The sequence below is a fragment of the Desmodus rotundus genome, chromosome 2 (assembly GCF_022682495.2).
Source record: "Desmodus rotundus isolate HL8 chromosome 2, HLdesRot8A.1, whole genome shotgun sequence".
NCBI classification, from domain to species: Eukaryota; Metazoa; Chordata; class Mammalia; order Chiroptera; family Phyllostomidae; genus Desmodus; species Desmodus rotundus.
The window spans coordinates 139,243,953-139,265,000 of NC_071388.1; the positions used below are offsets into that span (position 1 = coordinate 139,243,953).

General features: G+C 43.7%; 1 protein-coding gene across 1 annotated transcript in view; it reads left to right on the top strand.

Moving 5' to 3' along the window:
* KIF5C (kinesin family member 5C) overlaps window positions 1-21,048 on the top strand; it is a 148,139-nt gene that overhangs the window by 61,668 nt on the left and 65,423 nt on the right. Inside the window, exons 4-10 of the mRNA XM_024569709.4 lie at window positions 1,546-1,650; window positions 5,745-5,793; window positions 6,076-6,131; window positions 6,845-6,932; window positions 11,246-11,370; window positions 14,254-14,358; window positions 14,696-14,844. Of these exons, the coding sequence (XP_024425477.2) occupies window positions 1,546-1,650; window positions 5,745-5,793; window positions 6,076-6,131; window positions 6,845-6,932; window positions 11,246-11,370; window positions 14,254-14,358; window positions 14,696-14,844 (677 nt within the window). The remainder of the gene's footprint in view (window positions 1-1,545; window positions 1,651-5,744; window positions 5,794-6,075; window positions 6,132-6,844; window positions 6,933-11,245; window positions 11,371-14,253; window positions 14,359-14,695; window positions 14,845-21,048) is intronic.

The following is a 21,048-nucleotide window of genomic DNA, read 5'->3' on the forward strand; positions in this document are numbered from 1 at the left end:
ACTTTCCCAGGTAAGAGACCTTTGCCGGAGACCAGGACCAGTGCTAAGTCCACATGACTTCTTGCTTTTGGTAACTCAAATGTTGGCTTGAAAGTCAACCTGTAAGAGAGGCCCTATATGATGAACCCCTAAAGGAAAAAGAGAATTTGGCTGAGAAAAACGAAGCAGATCTTCCAGGTATTGGGCAGGTCTGGAACAAGGATATGGGTCAAAATTGTGAAGGTGGTAGAGTATCTCTGGCATACTAAAGAGCAAACAGGATTTTGTGCTTTTCTTCCAGTTCCACTTGTTCTTACAGCTTTATAACTTTCAAAAGTTCTGAAAAAAATTCTCTCAGAATATAGTTGGCAATGATCACTCTATTTTTTATTTTTTATTAAAGATTTTATTTATTTTTAGAGAGAAGGGAAGGGAGAAAGAGAGGGAGAGAAACATCAATGTGTGGTTGTCTCTCACACTCCCCCTGCTAGAGACCTGGCCCACAGCCAGGCATGTGCCCTGATTGGGAATCGAACCAGTGACCCTTTGGTTTGCAGACTGGTGCTCAATCCACTGAGCCACACCAGCCAGGGCGCAGACCATTGGATGCAGACCATTGTGCACTGGTGGCTTGTTTAACATGTAACAGAACATAGGTGTTGATTTGAGTGTGGGCATAAGTAAAACTCTCTGGGAGCTGTCCACCCAGGTCGATGCTAAGGCCATTGCTTTAAATGCTTAAGAACTGTTCTTTGGGACTGGCTTTCAGATCCTATGTCTTATCTTTTTGAAAGTTTTCAAAGGTGGCAAAGTCTGGATCTTAAAAATGAATTTAGTAATAGTACAAATAGCAAAATAATTCATCTATTCCTCTACCTCTGAGGTAAAATAAATAGAATTAGAAAAAAAGGAGGGTAAAAGAAGAATAAGAATATCTTACAATTGGATTTAAGTATTAGAAACAGCCAAAGGTTATTTGGAAGAATTCAGTCTGGGAATTACAGATTTAAAAAAATTGATAAAATGGATTTTCTTGATTGGTTTATAAAGTAATAATTTAGGATTTCCTAATAAGGTTCTTAGGAGTTTTTGAGCAATGATGACATTAATGAAACTATATCAGCTCTCAGGGTCATTTCAATAAAGCAGATTAACTTGGATTTGTAGGTTCTGTTCAGGTTGTAAAAATTCAAAAGCAAAACCCACATTTTAGTATGTTACAGTCACCTATATATTCCCAGTAATTCTCCTTCCTTCTCTTCTTCCTTCTTACCCACTGGCCCACACGCACACTGTTTCGAGGGGCAGCAGGAAGGAATACTGTGGGGCTTTACGACCTGACTGAACAAGCTCTCCCCTGCTGGGAAGTAAGGCCGACATGCTGGGTTATTCGGCTAACTCTGGGTCTGTTGGCACATCAGACGGATCTCCAAGGGAGCAGACAGTCCGTGTGTGGGTGCTCCTGTTCTATGAAGTTCTGTTTAAGAAACCCAGGCGTGGTCTTTTCTCTGTCTCGCATGTTGCCCAGCAGTCTTTAGCACCTGTGTTTGTGTTTTCACCCACTAGGGGAAGCTGCACGACCCCCAACTCATGGGGATCATCCCAAGGATCGCACACGACATCTTTGACCACATCTATTCGATGGACGAAAACCTGGAGTTTCATATCAAGGTCAGTGCCATTGACTGAGACCTGAGAGAAGAAACAGGGCCCAAAATTATGTTTCTTAGCTTTCCTCTTATTTTGTACATGTAAAAAAGATGACCTTATCTAATTTAAATGACATTTCTGTGGTAAGCAGAGCCATATTTTTTACTTAATGACTAAGGCAATACTTAGTAATCTGGATGGTTTGCTGAAGATACTGAGATAAGGGAAAAGCCCTCTTCCGGATGGAATCATCTTGATAGCTGCCCAACTTCTGCCCTTTACCCTGTGGGTTTCTCTAGATGTGACTGGAACAGAGTGTGTTCCGTTGAACACCGTTCCTTGTATTATTAATACGTGGTTCACCAGGGGAAATGCTTTTGTGGCCACATAAACTGGGACTATGCTTTGTAGAACAATGTTAAATGTATCACAGGCTTAAATATGCTGTTGTGGAATGCGATTCTGCAAAGGGGACATGGAGGATGTTACATTTCCCAGCCTGACTGGACTTACTTTTCCTCCCTTGGAGTATGACGGACTAATGTTTTGAGGAGCATACTCTGAGAAGTCTCTTTTCCTTGTGTTTTCATTTGTGTGTGTATATGTGTGTGTGTTTAAACCAGAACCTCTGTGTTTGCTTTAATTCGTCAGGTTTGGTATTTGGGGTATATTCATTAGAACTTCTTTGTTTGCGAGTGACTGAAGCCACTTGTTTAAGCAAAGAGAGGACGTTGTTCTAAGATACCAAGTTTGGTAGCAGACATAGAGGAGAGGGGTTGTGCAAAAGCAAGAAATCCAAGTCCTACTTCTTCTTTTAACTTAAAAAAATTGAGATGTAATTCACACACCATAAAATTCACCCCTTTAAATTATACAATTTGATGGTTTTTAGTCTCTTTCCAAAATTGTATAACCATGATCACTGTCTAATTCTGGGACATTGCATCACCCCCAAAAGAAACTCCATACCCATCACAGCCCCTGCATTTCTGACTTCTCGCTTTCTTTTTTTTTGGCGGGGGTGGGGGGGCGGGGGGGAGCGTGGCACCATGGCAGCTCCTCTTCCACATTCTCTTTTTGCTAATTCCTAATTCCCCAGGAAGCTGGCGCACTGGCCAACTTCAGCCTACAGTAGGTGACCCCCAGCTCTGATCAGCTGTGTCCAGGATGCACGCGGCTGACTGGTCCCACTGTGGTGGGACCGTGGAGGGGACAGGGCGGACAGGGTGAGGAGGAAAAAGGGCAGTTCTAAAAAGATGTGGAGCTTAGCAGATCATTCAAGAGGCTGAATCCTTGAAGGTTGGGACCTTAGTCCACTAGGCCCACCATTTTAGAGATGAGGAAATGGAAGTTCAAAGGCGTAGCTCCACATGTCCAGAGTTACATATCAGGTCACCCACATGGGGTGTCCTTTCCATTATAGTAAACTTCTACCCTTCTTATTTCTGTGAAGTGCCCTTCCTAAAGGCAATAGTCCTGGCTGGTGTGGCTTAGGTGGTTGGGCATTGTCCCGCAAAGCAAAAGGGCTCTGGTTGGATACATGCCTGGCCAGGACGCATGCCTGGGTTGCAGGTTTGGTCCCTGATTGGGGCACATATGACAGGCAACAGATTGATGTTTCTCATGTCGTTGTTTCTCTCCTCTTTCTCTCTTCCCCTCTCTCTAAAAATACGTAAATAAAATCTTTAAAAACACACACACTTGTAAACTATTTAAAAAACCAAGGCAATAACTGTTCATCCATTTATAAATTGCATCTGGCACATCTTTTTCCTTATAGTTCCTTTTGTTGGCTAAAGCAGCTTCTTGCCGGGGTTCTTTTTATCTAAGGATGCAGAAGCTTTTTGCTTTGATGGGATCAAGATTTAGGAGCTTAGTGCGTCTTTAAGGCTGTTTGCATTTAAATACCTCAAACTTCTGTAGGGTTCTTATGGGATAATCCTGGAATAAGATGTTAAACCAATTACTGCCTTCAAAATACATCTCCTGTTAGAATTTTATTAAGATAAAAACAGCTCCCACCTGAAGAAGGAGGGGAGGAGAAGCAATACCTCAACCTCCAGGGCTGAATTTTACTGCCCAGGTTCCCTTCCTGAAATTGTAGTTCTTTTTACTTACTTCATAGGTAATATTTGTTAAGTGGGCAAGTTAGCTGTTGACTTCTGTTTATTTTGAACTGAATAGTGACAGGCCTAATTAAGAAAAAGAGGCTTGATTAAGGCAATATTAAAAGTCTGTTCCTTAAAGTAGGTCCCACAGTGGGTTTAAATATTTCTGAATATACTTTTTCTTAATGCCAAACAATACCAATTTGTTTTTCTCTTACCTGGCTTCACAAAGTATTGGAAGTGACAAAAATAGCAAAATTAACCACTCCCCCAAGCAGCCAGTATCTGTTGTGTTAAAAACAAATGAATAAGTCATAATTCTCGTTCTACTTATGTTAAATGTAGACAGGATTCTAACTGACAGATTTGCTAATATCTAATTCAGTGACTGCTTTTTAGATGTAATTAATTCTCTCTATAATCTATGGAAATAGGGGCACATGTTTAAGATCTCAAAGATAATAGAAAAGCCTTATTGAAAACCAGACAGTTCTAGAATACATTGAATGGGTTGGAACCAGGGTAGAGTTACCTGTAGGCAGGGCTTGGTTAGGGAGTGATGGCTAAGATTAGAGGCCAAACAGACCCATACGATTGCATGGGAGCGGGGTTCTTTCCAAGGTCAGGTGTGTGTATCCGTGCAGACAGGGCTCAGTGACAGGGGAGTTTGACAGACATTCATGCAGGCAGAGGTTGTTGGAGAAACTAGACAACCTGGAGAGGACACCCAGCTATAGACTCCAGGGTTTGAAGTCAGGACCCCGGATCTCCGAGAATCGAGGAAGTAGGGAGGTTCCAGGCTGAGACGCAGATGCACCGGGCCGGACTGGCTTAGGACCAGTGCCAGCCTACAGAGGCATCACTTGTTGCCCCAGCTGGAGGCAAGGCTGGGAGTGAGGTTTCACTTGCAGAATCACATCCCAGTTGCACAACTATTTTTTCAACTTTAAAAAAAAATAACTTTTTGTCCATTCCTTTGTTTGAGTTTCCAAAAACGCCAAACCAGAACAAAACAATACCCATGAACCTAGGAGAGGAAATTTGACGTGGGAGCCAGAAGGCCAGTGTAGGAATGAAAAATCCTAGAGGGGATTTTTGACACCATCAAGTCTCATGGCTTCATTTAATAGATGGGAAAATTGAGGCCTAGGATCTTGGCCACACGTGAATTAAATTTTCAAGATCACATCTCATTAAAGGTGTTCTCGGACGGTAGCGTCCTAGGAATCACCCGGGGAGTTTAGAAGCCGATTCCTAGGCCCCATTCTTAGAAATTCTGACCCAGGAGGACTGCAGTTGGGTTCAGGGCTCTGCCATGTAAACTGACACTGTGGGAGATGCTGATGTGGGTGGTGCTCAAGATGAGGTTTGAGAATAACTAATTGGAAGGTTTTCTTTCCCTCTTACAGTCTAGTTGTTTTTCATTAGATCACACTGTGTTTGAATCCATCCTGGACTCCCGAAACCTGCCACCATCATGATTTCTCTCCCAGTTACTTTTCTGAGCTTTTTTAGTTCTGAGCAAACTGCCTCTACCCTCGCCCCACTTCCTTGAGTGTTTGGGCCACACTCCCACCCTGGCGAGATGAGGCCGTCAGTATCACGTGTAAGGTCAGGCCTACAGACTTCTGACAATTACTCACAAAGAACGCTTTCCGTTCCAGCTGTTGTTTTACCTAGAAGTTTGCTTGGTGCTCATCTAAGGTGACAGCTACTCCCTCCTGTAAGTGGCTACCTGCACATCATGTCAGTAACAGCTGAATGGGACCATAGGGACCGGCGATGTGTGGGCATGGAGAGTGGCCCACATTGAGCTGGGACTCAGAGCAAGTGACAGACACAGCGGGAAGTAGGGTCTCTGCACGCCCTGACTCTGCATCTGCACCTGGATCCCTTCTTCTTACTCTTCTTAGCTAATGCATGAAAACAGCCTTTATAAGGTCTAATAATGTTATTTTCATAAGATAGTGTGCCATTTCCATTTCAAACTCAATTTGCTTTTAACAGGTTTCCTACTTTGAGATCTACTTGGATAAAATCAGAGATTTACTCGACGGTAAGTAACCTCAATGCTTGTCCTTCATTTTTTCTAAAGTGTAGGGAGATTGAGCTGAGGTACAGCACTTCTGCTTAAGGAATTAATGGAAGTATATAGAGATGTTCTTTTGCCTTCAGGCTATCTGCTGATTCTTGGCTAAGGCTTAAACTTGCATATATATATATATATGCAAAGAGATTAGATCTGCCTGTCTCTTTGAAACAATTCCTGTTTTTCATCCAATATAGGGTCTTTAACTTTTCTTTTCTTCTTTGCATGCCGTCATTACTATCTCTGTAGTATCCAAGACAAACTTGGCCGTTCATGAAGATAAAAACAGAGTCCCGTATGTAAAGGTATGAGGAAAACTTGATTGATGATTCAGTTAATTTGTCTTCAGTCACTGTGATAATAATTAGTACATAGATGCCCGGAATATCATGTATATAAAGTACATATAGATATGTAATCATGTTCCTTATATTTAAAATTCACCTGGTTAAAGAAGCAGATGTTTAATTTCTTCACATCGCTATGTGAATATAGGAATAAATGTATCACAGATGTTTAATCACATGTAAGAACTGCAGAGGTGAATAGACATTTATTCACATTTATAGGGGTTTGGTGGTGAGTCCAATTGTTCATACTCTGCTGTTAGGGGAAGCCACCTATAGCATTATGTCTAACACTTCAAAGGGTCTAATTAAAGTTGGTGGCTAGATGGTAATAAAGACAGATGGAAAGCAAAGCAAAACTTTATCTATTTCTTTTTCTGTCATTGATTTTCTTCTTTATTGCCGTCTCTGCTGCTGCTGAGTTTGAATGTGTACTAAAAAATCTAGGGACATTGACATTTCTGCTTCGTTCCTGGGTTTCCTAGGGGTTGCTCAGACTTTTTTTTTAAACGTACAAATGAAGCCTGAGGCACAGGGGCAAGTTGTTGGATCAACATTGCAGCCCTTCTCTTGATCTGCACATCTAGAGGATAAATGAGAATATATTTATGTGTTTCAAAGAATTGTTGCTCTTCAGTATTTTAGTGGTGAACCTGACCTGACTCTTGCAGGGGTGCACTGAGCGGTTTGTGTCCAGCCCCGAGGAAGTCATGGATGTGATAGATGAAGGCAAAGCAAACCGACACGTGGCCGTAACAAGTAAGCATGGGGTGGTGTTTCCTCCCCTCTAACTTTGGATACAAATGTCTGCCTACCCACCAGGGGGGACGGTAATGAGGTCCACTTGAAACAACACATGGGAAGGTGGTTGAAAGCACTGACCCAGACACAAACACAGGGGATGTGCAGTGTATCTAGGTAGGCTATGGGAAACAGTGCCTCCTGCTGTCCAGGGAACTCTTGGCAATATTGGGTGGGACTCATTGGAACCTGATAACAGCTTACGCCTGAATCCTGGGCAAAACAACCAACCAACCAACCAAAGTGGGAAAAATATAAGCTCCTCAGTTTACATTTTTAACCACATTATATTGTTTAGACATTAAAAAAATCTAAACCAACAAATTCTACGGTCATACACATGGAAAGAAACAATATTAGAGTGCTTCCCTCTGTATAAAAGGGAAAATAGCAAGAAGGAACTCAGAAAGTGGATCTGGGAGCATTATGGAAAACTTTCTGATGCTGTGTTAATAGCACATTCAGGCCAGCTTATTTATTCTTTAGTTCTATCCTCAGCGTGTGCACACATGTCAGGGAAGCAGGTCATGTGGTATTTGAACGGCAGAGGTTCCGTGAAAAGGTGGGGGCCCTCTGTCATATTCAGAAGGATAGGGAGAAATGAGAGTGACTTCGTAGGAAGAGGAGCTACAAGAGCTAAGGCTTTCTAGCTTGGAAGAGAAATAAATCTGGGGAGGACATGTGGACCATGGAGTATTTTGTAACACGTTCAAAAGTGCTGACATTAAGAAAGAGTCCGCTTGCTTTCTTTGATCTGAATGGGTAGACCACCCAGGATCGTTGCAGCTGCAGGGAGGCAGATTTTCGCCTCCGGAAGAACTCCCTAACCCTGCCCTCTTAAAGCCTGCTACCTGGAGAAGTGAGTTCCCTGCATGTTCAAGAGGAGATTCAAGTATTGGTTAATCAACTGATGTAGCCTCTTTTAAGTCTCTTCCACCCGAGATTCTATGCTTCTGTGATCCAGCCCTGTAATTCTCAACCTTTTCTCTACCCCACAAACTTATCAGGTGACATTATATATCAAACTTCATAGGTGGGCCTAGACTGGTGTGCAGTGTGGGACAAACTTTCTTCCTCCCCTGCTTCTAAACAAAAACTCTGACATACACAAATATGAAAGAATGCAAGACTCGTATTCTTACAGTAATAGGATCTCTCATTTATAAAGAAGGTATTCACTTGGTTTCTTAAGCTGTTGTCAGTAATGAATTATTCATGGTGTAATTGACAATCCATTTTAGCCCCTGAAAAGCCAACTTCTCAAGGTTCAGAACATTTGGTCCAGAACATTACTATTTTTCTTATCATTCTGGTAAGTTGGTTTTTAAAATTATTGTGTAGAATACATATAACATAAAATTTACCATTTTAACCATTCTAAATGTACAATTTAGTGGCATTAAGTATATTCACAATGTTGTGCAGCTGTCCTCACTATTTCCAGAATTTTGAAGCTCTGTACACCCATGGAACAATGATAACTCCCCGTGCTCCCGCCTTCCGGCCCCTGGTAACCACCGTTGCACTTTCTGTCTCAATGAATTGGACAGCTGCCGGGACTCACATGAGTGGAGTGATGCAAGTTCTTTTATAACCTGTTTATTTCACTTAGCATGATGTCTTCAGGGATCTTCCGTGTTGTAGCATGTGTTAGGTTTGTTTCTTTTTAAGGCTAAATAACATTCCATTGTATGGATTATGCACCACGTTCTGTTTGTCCGTTCTGCCATAGATGGACACTTGTGTTGCTTCCATCTTTTGGTCGTTGTGAAAAGTGCCGCTGTGAACATGGATGTGTAATTCCCTGTCCAGGTTCTGCTTTCGGTTCTTTTGGGTCTATACCTAGGAGTGGAATTGTTGAATCATATGGTAACTTTACTTTCAATTTTCTAAGAAGCTGCCATATACTGTTTCTATGGCAGCTGCACCATTTGCATTCGCTCCAACAGTGCAGGAGAGTTTCACTTTCTCCACATCCTTGCCGACACTTGTTATTTTCCCTTGGGTTTTTTTAGTGGTCATCCTTATGGATGTGAAGTGCTATCTCATTGTGGTTTTGATGTGTATTTCCCTCATGATTAGTGATACTGAGCTTCTTTTCATGTAGTTGTTGGACATTTGTACATGTTTGGAGAAATGTCTATTTGGGTCCTTTGCCCATTTTTTTAATTGGGCTGTTTGTTTTGTTGTTGTTAATTTGTAGGAGTTCTTTATACCATATTTTGCCATGTATAATGCGCTCCCGTGTATAATACACAACCATGTTTTTGGCCCAAACTTTAAGGAAAAAAACTTTTATTTAAATTTTTTAATTCCATTATTTATTTATTTATTTATTTATTTATAGTTAGATACTTGTTTTCTGTATTATAAAAGAATCTTAAAGGGATTACACTTTTAGTGCGTAAGCATAAATAAAAGAATTTAAAACATTTATATATATATGGAATTAGTACTACCCATATATAATGCACACCCTTATTTTTCCCTCAAAAATTTGGGCAGAAAGGTGCGCACTATACACAGCACAATATGGTATATTGTGGGTATCAATCCCTTATCAGATATATGATTTGCAAATATTTTCTCTCATTCAGTGGGTTGCCTCTTTATTTTGTTGATAGAGTCCTTTGAGGCATAAAAATTTTTAATTTTGAAAGTTCAAAAAAATATATATATATTTTTTTGTGGACATCCAGTTTCCCTAACACCATTTGCTGAAGAGATTGTCCTTTCCCTGTTGACTGGTCTTGACACTCTTGTTGAAAATTGCTTGACTGTATTATGTGAGGGTTTATTTCTCGGCTCTCTGTTCTATTTCATCGGTTTATAGCTGTCTTTATACCAATATCACACTGTTTTGATTCCTGTAGCTTTGTAGTACGTTTGGAAATCAGTAAGTGTGAGTTCTCCAACTTTGTTCCTTTTCAAGACAGTTTGGGCTCTTTGGGGTCCCTTGAGATTCCATGTGAATTAGGATGGACTTTGCTATTTCTACAAAATGTGACATTAAGATTTTGATAAATTACATTGAATATTTAGGTCACTTTTGATAGTACTGATATCATAATATTCTAATCTATGAACGTGAATGCCTTTTCATTTATTTGTGTCTTAATTTCTTTTAGCAACATTTTACAGTTTTCAGTGTACAAGTCTTTGGCTTCCTTGCTTAAATTTATTCCTAAGTATCTTTTTAAATTACTATTTCAAATAGAATTATTTTCTTAATTTCCTTTTCAGAATTTTCATTGTTAGTATATAGAAATGCAACTTACTTTTATGTGCTACCTTTATATCCTGCTACTTTGCTGAAATTGTTTATTCTAACATATTTTTAGTGAATGTTCAGGGTTTTTTTCCCATGTGATGCGGTAAGATAGTTTTAAGAACTGATTGCTACGGGGGGTTGAGTAAGACAGTCACTGGGATCTCCGCCTGCCCGACGAACAAAGACCAGGGCCCCAAAACATTTTTATTTTCCATACTCTGTTCTAATGGAGTATATTTAATCTTCGAGACCTTCCATGTACCAAGCATGGATTATAAAAGGAGTGTATTTCTTAATCTATGACTTCCTTAAGCACGTTTCCAATATTACTCATAAGGCAACACTCCACACATGAAAAAGATGGAATACATCAGGCACAAATCATGATGGTAAAGGCCAAGGGACTTGAAGTGAGGCAGGGAAGGAAGCTGTGAGAGCTTCAAGGAGATAGCCAAGCTAGTGTGGGAAGTTGGAGGATGGGTCTTCTTTAGGCAGAAGTAGATAATCTGTGTCTTAAATCATTGACTAAGTTTTTTGATTAGTTTCTTTGCTACCTAAAGATATTTAAAGTCTTTAATTTCAAGAATAAGCATTGTTTTTAAGAAGAAATGGTGGTCTCAGGTAATTTTATTATTTTTTCCTACTTTTTAATTTTCGATTTTAGAGAGAGGGGCAGGGTGGGAGAAGGAGAAGGAGAAGAACATTGATGTGACGGAGAAACATCAAGTGGCGCCTTTTCTATGTGCCCCAACTAGGGCCCAAACTGGCAACCCAGGCATGTGCCCCAACTAGGGAATCGAACCCACAGCCTTTTCAGTCTGCAGGGCCATGACCGCCCAACTGAGCCACACTGGCTGGGCTATCTCAAATAATGTTTAAAATTGGGTGGACTTTTAAAAATGGAGCTATTTAGCATGATTTCATTGTGCTTTTTAGATGAGGGTCTTGCTACCTAAATTTATGTGCTCTTTGTAGAGCAATAAACTATTTTCCTTTTCAGACATGAATGAACACAGCTCTAGAAGTCACAGTATCTTCCTGATTAATATTAAACAAGAGAATGTAGAGACCGAAAAAAAACTCAGTGGGAAGCTTTACCTAGTTGATTTGGCTGGGAGCGAAAAGGTAATTGGTTCTTTATTTGTATTCGTTATAATTTCCCCCTGTTATTTGCTTCACTGTGCAATGGTATAATTTTTATGCCTTTCTATTTCCTGGTTTTAAAGAGCTTTTAAAGTTTCTGATATTGCACCAAGATGTTATTAAATTTAACCTTTGTTTCCCTGCTCATTCATCCCTGGTCCTGAAGTCCCCTATTCACGTCACTGGAGGCACTTGGAATGCCAACCCTGATTTCTGCCTAATAGGCTCTGATGATGACAATAGGCAAGTGTGGGTGTGAACTTAGCTTGGCAAAGCCAGCTTCGCAAATGCGGAGGGACATGCACTTCTGAGGAAAGGAGAAAGTTCCGTGCTGTCCCAGACTCAAATAAGCCAGGAAGGGGCGTAGCGCTGGAATGCGGCGGTCCTGCCTCTGCCAGCAGGTGTGTTTGCTGGGGTGGAGCCCGGTGCTCTCTGCCTTCCCTGCGTCTCTCACAGTAGGCATGGAGACGGCGTCTCACGTGGGCAGCCTTGCTTCTTCCTTCAGGTTCTGAGGCCTGTAGCCAGTGCTGTAGCCACAAGCCCCAGCCTTTCTCTGGTTTTGGCAGGAATCTTGTTAGGCATCTGTATCTTGTCCTATGTTAACCCTGGCACTGGCTAAGGCCATACTCCAGACCAAATAGGCCTTCCAGAACCTCCTACCTGCCCCCTCCAGCCTCACTTCCACGGCACCACCAGCGGCTCCCGTGGCCACACCCTGGCTCAGGGAATCCTCTCTTCTTGGGCAACGTAACAGCACAAGTCCATGTGCACAACACCACATGGCCTCTCCACCATCACCGACTCCCCATCTGAGCCACCTGAAGCTCAGTCAGTCTCCAAACTGTGGAATGATCCCCACCTAACTGCACCCCACCAGTGAGTTGCCCGATGCCAAGTGATGGCCACTGATGTCCCTGTAAGTAATGGCTACTTGGCTTGTTCTCCTGTACGCATTTGTAAAGCTGTGACCAGCAAGTCATCTGGATATTCCTGGTTGGGAAATTTTACTGGTGTGGGCTTGTAACTTTAAATAGACACCCACCAGCACGGGAGTAGGGAGCATGGCTTAGTTCTGGGCTAACACTGGCAAACAGGATCCACTTTGCTGCCACACCAACTGTGTGGGTCCAGACCAGGAGCCCAGCCAGCCCTCTGCTCGTCCCCAGCTTGCCCTCTCTCCCTTTAGAGCACAGGGATGAGCACTGAGGGCCTAAATGCAGCTGAAAATGCTGCTAAGTGCTGGCAGTTCAGAGTGGCAGCCTGTCCTCTGCGCAGGGTTGGTGGTTCTTGCCTATGATATTTATTCACACGCTGCCCCCAACTGTTTTCCTTTGCCCTAGGTGCGTCTACATGAATGTGTCAGTGTGATCTAGTAGAACAGAACTTTGAGCTTTAGTGCCCGATTCCTCTATCTGCTCTTCTTCCCTGAGGCCGGCAGTCCGACATCTCTGCAGCTTAAATTTTCCTTGTCTGTAAAGGAAGGTGATTGTACCTGTCCTGCATATTTCATGGAGTTAAGATGCTCAAATGTGAATGCATCTTAATGCCCTGTGAATAGGCTCTTGTTATTTGTGGCCCATCAGCTGTGTCATTTCTCTATCTGTGAGCAGGGAGACCCACACGCACAATTTCCAGAGAGATGAGAATCTGTCCTTTGTGAAAAAAATCTTCCCCTGGACATGCATTCGTCTTTGTTGTTGGGAGTTTCTCCTTGATACGTAATTGAAACCTGTCTTTGTGCAGTTAAAGATTACTTCCCTACTGTTCTTTCTTGCGACAGCAGCTGCTGACCCCATGTCGTTTGTCCCGTCCGTAGAGCTCGGAATCATGTTGAGTTCCCCTATTCTCCAGCATCTGTAAACTGCCCTCTCCCTGCAGCGATACTCTAAATACGAAATTACCGGTAACCACACAGCGGTGGAGGAGCTGCGCGCGCTCCCTCTGGCTGCAGAGGGAAAAAGGCTAATTCTCTGTGTGATACACATTTTCTTGACTTGTCATACCTAATCTAAAAATACTGAAGACACAGCAGCCATTTTTGTAAAGAGCTCTGGTTGAATGTTTAGAAAATGCCACTGGAAAGTTTGGAATCCGGAATGCATACCGCCTGGGGGCTCGTCATCTCCGTTTCTTCCCGGCCCTGTGCAGCCTGAGTAGCGTGCCCCCCTGAACAGTGTATGGTCCACCACGGGCCCCTGCCACTGCCCTGCTTTCATTCCTTTATGCAAATGCGGTTTTTCAGAAGTTGATTTTAAAGTCCTCTCTAAACTATTAATTTTAATTAACGTTTAGTGTTAATGACTGAAAAAAATAGTTTTTTTCTTTGGGATAATTGTTCCTTTTTTTTCCTTGCTCTGGGTAAGGAGGGAAGGAAGAAAGAGAATGGAGGGCCCCGCACCAGTCTTGTCCTTTGCCTGAGGCTGGAGCTTACAGTTTATACTTTGCCAGTGTGCCTTTCACTGTGGCCCACACTGCCTTTCCTCCCCCAGCCGCCCCAGGGCTGCCTTCCGTGGAGCCTGCGGCTCCGTGTCCCGCCCGCCGGCCTTTTCCTAGAGACAGCACTTTTAGAGCCTGCTTTTCCTGGATGAATGTCCTCCGGGGAGGCATCTGCAGCTCCACCACTTGAGGCATTCCAGCCATTCCCCTAAAACCTAATTGAGAGGAAAATGACAACGAGAGAGAACAAATCCTCAGCCTCAGGCCCAAGGGAAGGTTTTATCACTGCGATTCTTTCTTACTTTGATTTTTCCTGGCGTTCCAGGAGGATTCACCCCTCCCCCCACCCACCCCTTAGCCCTCCCGTGAATTGGAATTTTCTACTGTGCTTTCGCTGTCCCTTGCAGCTCACTCATGTCTCTTTCGTAGGTCAGCAAAACTGGCGCCGAGGGAGCTGTTCTCGATGAAGCCAAAAATATCAATAAGTCTTTGTCTGCTCTTGGAAATGTGATCTCTGCCTTGGCGGAAGGGACAGTAAGTGATCCTGTCCCCTATGTATTAAATGATGTTATGAACAGTTGCCTTTTGGGGTCCATGTGCTCTTTTCCACACATTCCAGAGATTTGCCTGTTTTTGTTTGGGGAGGGACAGAGGGAATCGTGGTTGTGGACACCTTGCTTGCTGGGAGACCGAGTCCCCTGAAAGGTGTGAATGGCGATCCAGGTCCCAGAACGGGCGTGCTGAACTTTGGCAGGATCCAAAGAACACATGTTTCGAAGCTCAGTGTCTTCCTCACTAACTTGCTTCCCTCTGATTTTTTTTTTTTTTTTTGAATGAGCTGTAACAGCCAATACTTTTTTTCCCTAAATAGAAAACACACGTGCCCTATCGGGACAGCAAGATGACTCGGATTCTCCAGGACTCCTTGGGTGGGAACTGTAGAACTACTATAGTTATTTGCTGTTCTCCTTCTATCTTCAATGAAGCTGAGACCAAATCAACACTGATGTTTGGACAAAGGTGGGTGTGGTCTGTTGTTACCCACACTCTGAGCTGGGACACAGGTGTTAGGAGTGGCAAGGGGCTATTTTCAGAGAGGAAATAGGGTGAAGGGGACAAGTAACTTGTTACTAAATTGTATCTAACAGGCGATCTGTAAACTTGAGGCATCATTTATTGAAGTCAAAAGTATAATCATGTTTTAAAATAATGGGCAGGAATGTGCCAATCAATAAAAATAACACTCAGACTTACTATAGATGTGGTTACTGGTCATTCAGTGGAGTGTTTCTTTTGTTCTTAGTGGAAGTAAGTCAGACTCTCAGGGTCACAGGATTTCAAGTATATACAACTCAAGATTGGTAACCACCTTTAACTCTCCGATATTTGAGATTCGTTGTAGAGGTGCTGATAGAACAACCAGGAACTTAGATGAATGCAGAGCAGTTGCATAAATATTAAAATGGGGAAAGCAGTCCTCACGCAGACCCTGGGGTAAGAGATACAGAGTATGTGTTGAGGAAAGGGGAAGACAGCAGCCATCTTCTCAGCTGCAAAATGTCCAAGTGAGATTCCCTAGCTGTCTGGGCAATGTTAATAGGTGGGCAGCAGGGACGCCTCAGTAATCCCAAAGCAGCGTTCACATGTGTGGGTTAGTTCATATGGTCCTTTCCTTTCCTGCCCAACCCTCCCCATTGCCCAAGGCCTGACACCACCCCCACCCTCCGCCCCACAGTCATGGTCCCTCAGTATCCTGTTAGCATGGCTATCTCAGGTGCTGGTTCCTAGAGTGCTTGGGAGCTATGGATTTGGGCGATCAGAGCATCTTTAGTGGCCACTGGGCTGAGTCTGGACCTCAGGTTGGGAGATGTGGATTCCACTGCTGTCCTTCCCTTCAATTCTAGACACTTGTGTGATCTTTAGACTAATGACCAGTTCCCTGTGAGCTCCAGCTGCCTCATGTTCAAATGGATACGCAGGACGCTCCCTCTGCTTTCCTCCTGGGAGTGTGCTGTTTGGTTATACCCGAGAAGTAGTTTAAGATGCCTAGAGAAAGGACACATGGGGGTGGGCACCCTGTAGGGAAGTTGCTGTGGCTTGTTGAAACTGCATTAAAGCCCCAGTCATTTCCTGAGTCCCCGGCAGAACATAGAATTATGCAGTCATGGCACTGTATTTAGGGATGTTTAAATAAATAATAATTATACTGAAGTATTGTAGAACTAATATATTTTTTAAACTTGATTTGGGTCCCTTACTTCCTCTCAGATCACTTCCTCGGTTAGCTAAATGCTTAGCTCAGTGGATTTCAGAAGGATAACACCTTCCTTTCTCAAGGGTCACAGGACACCCGTAAACCAGGACCTGCTTATGGGAAACACAGACCCCTGCTGATCACCCTGCCTGCCCTGCGCCCCTGGTTTCTTAGACTTAAGCTTTAAGTTTCCTCTGAAGACATGTTTGAGCAAACCACATATAAAAGGAAACACCTCTTTTAAAAAATTCTCACCTGCAAAGCAAAAATCATTTGAACCTTCGCAAGCCAGAGTCGGCTGCTGTTAGTGGGCATTTGCAGCCTTCTCCAGGAAGAGTGTCAGGTACAAGTCCGAACGGTTACTTTCTTCCCTCTGATCTTAGTGAGATGGTTGTTGTCACTAGCACTTGTTTTTAGGGCATAGCATGTACCAGTCATGTCAGCATCCTCCTAGTAATTCTATCAGGTAGGCATTCTCTCCCCTTTGTACAGAGGATGACATTGAGGCCTAGGCTCAAAGCCATTTGGTGCGGGACCTGAGGCCACACAGCCAGTAATTGAGTAACCATGTAGGATGTCACAGGGAGGAGTCTGTGCTGTTTGACCCACAGCCTTTTACATCCAGGGTGCTTGACCAGGACCTTGAGCATCGGCCGTTGGGGTTGGCAACTCCAGTTTCAAAGCTCAGTCCTGCTACTGACCTTTTCTCTCTCCTTCTCCTCTGTCAACCTCAGTCTTCTCGTCCGTGGGGCAATACGTAATAACACCCGCTTCTGAGAATTGTTGGGAGCGTTAATTGCGTTGCTTCAGTTTTTACTTCGCACAGGGCTGGCATGCAGTAGGGATTCAGTGATCGCAAGTTCTCCTTTTCCTCCCTCTTCAGAAGGCTTGAACAGTCTGATGTATTGAGGCTTGGGGAGGTCTCAGCGGTCGTACCGGATAGGACGTAGTATAATGGACAGGGCGGAATGAAGTGGAATTAGAATTAAGTTTCTGGAATGAATGATTGAGTAAATGTGGCTGATAATTTGGGATTCCAGGAAATAAACAGTATGGCAATTGTGTTTTCAAATGAAATAGGTTGGTCCACAGTGTTTTAGCAGCGGCATCTGGAGACTGGGCTCCATGAGGGCAGGGACTGGCTTTATCGCCGACATCAGCTGCCCCAGCAAGCACCCAGCACAACGAGTACACACTAGGCAGGCAGTGAGTAAGTGCTCCTCAGACGAACGGACAGGTGAGCCTAATGTGTGTTGTGCAGGGTTCCGTGGAACGTCAGGGCACTTGCTGAACTGTGACACCACTGTGTCCAGTGTTTGGTTGGCTTCAGATCCAGTTTGTTTTCCCGCCTATACTTAGAAATGTATGAGGTTTTGCTCCCTTCCTTCTGTCTCCAGTTGGTTAATGGATTCTTGTAGGAAATCTGACTTCTCTATGGGGCCAATACCTGCTTTGTTGTTAAATATACTCATTGAACCCAATTACACAGCAGACGCGAGTCTGAACAACGGATTAGACATGGCGTCTGATAGCTAATGAGATTAAGCACTTTGAACTCGGAAAAAACTGCTGGGCACATCTCAAATTCAGTGTAATGAGTGTTCATTATATTCTTGTTGCAGGGATGGCCAAACCTTAGGGCAGCATGAGACTCCTTAGTTATTCCTACATGGTCTTTCAAGTACAGAAAGAAAGGCCATGTTTGTTGCTAGGCTATACTATACCGGTGCTCTGAATAAAACAATAGCATGTCCTTTGAAGCAGTAGAAACGTGGTACAGTCTACAGGGGCCCAAGGGCAGCCTACCCAGTCAGCACTCTCTACGATTCTAGACTAGCTACTGGAATTTAAAGCAAAAAATTCACTGTGCTCTTTCCCAGTTTCAGTGATGAACGCTGGCTCTGCTGTTTGGTCAGACCTGTCTCGTTTAGTCCCCAGAATGCCCAGCATTGTGCTAGTTAAGAAGTCGAAGCCATTTTCTCTGTTCTCAGGCAGCGTTAATTCAGTGGCGGAGGCAGCAGCTGGACGTCCGCACAGCAGAGAGTCAAAGCGCTGGGCTCTGTGGGAGAGCCGCACGCGGGCTTCCTGCTCTGGGGGACTGGCACTCGAATTAGAGCTCTTTCATTGATCTTTTTTTCTTCTGGCTCCCAGCGTTTTATTTTTTAGTCTTTAATTACTCTTCCAAAGTACTTTTATAGCACTATTCGAGAAGGATATTTATAAGTTTTAAAAGTATGAGCTGAAATCACCCAATTATCTTGGAAGCCTATTTAATGTACCTTCGTTTGGGGTGGTAATGAGGGAACAGGGAGCCCTGAGGGGCAGGCCAGGCCGTTTACAGAATTAGTACTTCTTTGACACCGACACTTTTGATTGATCCAGCATGAATAATGTAAAGGCCTTAGTTGTATGCGGAAGAAGAATCGATAATTCTGGGAAAGTAGCATCCATTCTTTTACTCTGACGTGTACGTGGTTCTTCAGTAGCACGCTCAGTTTAGTGGCAGCTGGAGCAGCAGAACCAAAGGCCGAGTGGGGTGCGCACAAAGTTCCTGTCACCAGAGCGTGGTGACAACTTCCCTGCAGGGCTAGAGGGAGCACTTTGGCCAATGGGAACCCTTGAGTAGACTTGTGACAGACAGTGAAGAAAAGCTGAAATCACCCCATTGGGGGTCCTGTTGCTGAAACACCGTTAGGGTTCATTGTTGCTCTGAAAGGGAGAGATACCGAGGATGACAGAGGTTTATTAACCAGAGACCAGATTCCCATCCAGGTTTGCTATATCTTAATGTTTCTTGGGAGACTAGAACTTCTCAAAAGATGAAATGTAAAACTTTTAATTTCTCTGCCCCTACGCTCCCCGCTGACAGGCAGGGAAATGCCCATCCCAGTGAACGGGAAGGGGTCTTACAGCAGTGAGGGTTCCAGAAGAAGGTTAGGTGTTTTATCTGGGAACGAGGACTCGGAGCAAGTTAAAAGGTATGACAGTTGTACGTGCCCACTTGCCTAGGCTGAAGCACCCAATTATTTAATCAAACGCTAATCGAGGTGTTGGTATGAAGGTATTTTGTAGATGTGGTTAACATCTACCATCGGTTGGCGTTAAGTAAAAGCACTTTAGAAATCCTGCCGTTTACGACTCCGTGGATGGACCTTGATGGTATTATGCTAAGTGAAGTAAGTCAGATGGAAAATAGCAAAAATCGTATGATTTCACTCACATGGGGAATATAAAACAAAAACAAAGTGAATGAATAAACAACAAAAAATAAACAGAAAGCAAACTTAGAGGCCGAAGAAAGATCAGCAGCCACCAGCGGGTCGGGGTGGAGGGAGGGCGGAGCGGTGACGGGGGCCAGCTGGGCGTGGCGAGCACTTCAGAGTGTGCAGATGGCGAATCAGAATGTCGCACTCCTGAAACTTGAACAATGTTGGGAACCAATCTTACCTCAGTTAAAGGAAGCCTTAAAAAAGTAAAGTGCATTACCCTCCATAACAGGTGGGCCTTATATAATCAGTTGAAGGCCTTATGGACAAAAATGAAGGTTTCCTAGGGAAGGAATCCTGCCCTGAGACTGCAATGTCAATTCCTGCCGGAGTTTCCAGTCCGCGGGCCTGCCCATGGCTTCCAGACTTTCCTGTTTCCACAGTCATGTGAGCCGAGTTCTTTAGAAATGCAAGAAATATAAGGTATATCTTATCTATCATAGGATGTGTGTGTGTGTGTAGCTACATATATGGTATCTATCTATCTCTCTACTCCTCCATCATCTCTATATGCCTGTCCTATTGGCTCTGTTTCCCTGGGGAATGCTGACTGGAGAGAAGGATGCTTGCCTACCCCCTGCCCCACAGTGGGAGGATCTGCTCTCTCTCTTACACACCCCATTCACAGTGCAGAATCACACATTACAGATTTAGCGCATGCATTGAAGGTATGCGGTTGTCTAGAGCTCCTTGTTCAAATGCCAGTACTGTCCTGAGCTCCTGGAGAGGAAAGGAAAATGCTGGAAACAAGAAGATAGGGAAGTACAAAGAGTAAACATCTCCCTGGCTCCCCCACGGAGGACAAGATGATTAGAAGAAACTCTAATGGTGTACAGTCAGTATATCATTTAGGACTGACTGTGGCCAGAAAGTATGAGCAGAGGCAATTACTGAGGAATTAAATGGAGGTGGGATTTATCGGGATGCAGAGTGATGCGAACCACGTGGTTCTAGGACTTCCCTTCTTCAACAGGGTTGACTCAGGTGCCAGGTTATAAGGACATCTACAGAGCATCATCATCTATGGGGCTTAACGAGGTGGTAGAAATGGACTCGGTCAGCCATCTGAGAAGCCTGGCCATATGCTTCTGAACATGCACACTACAAATTCAGTGACAGCGGGCCGTAGAGGAGCTGGGGAGGAGCAACAGAATGATGCTCAGGGACGGAAGCGGCGTCTCCCTCCTTCTGTTCTTGAGTGGAACTTGTCTACGAGCATCCTTTTCTGGCTTACCCGTCTCTGTAAGGGTGTCTAGGTGGAAGATGTCCTGTGACCTCTGCTGTGCTTGGTCTGGCTTCTCCAAAGGTAGTTAACATCCGTTAGCTTTGGGGTCTTTTAAAAACTGGGTCCTAGTTCCCTCCCTCCTGGGAGAAGACACTTGGGGCAGGCCTAAATTATGCATTAGTTAAGTGGTGTTTCTGCAGCGGGCTGAGACAAAGAAAACCACAAAATGGATCTCTGATAATTACACCCTCAAGAATTGGCTCATTTGTGCTAAATGGGTCTTACCGTTGGGCTATAAACCTAAGATTAATTAAGGTTCTTTTCCTAAGTAGCCTTTGGTTAGGATTTTACTCAGTGTCTGCTCTGGCTGTAACTGTGGAATAGGCATTTCTATAAACAGCTTGGAGCCTCTGGGTGAAAACCCTGAAGGTCTTTGGGAATGAATACCTGAGATACTTTTGTGCTTCTTTGTGAGTGAG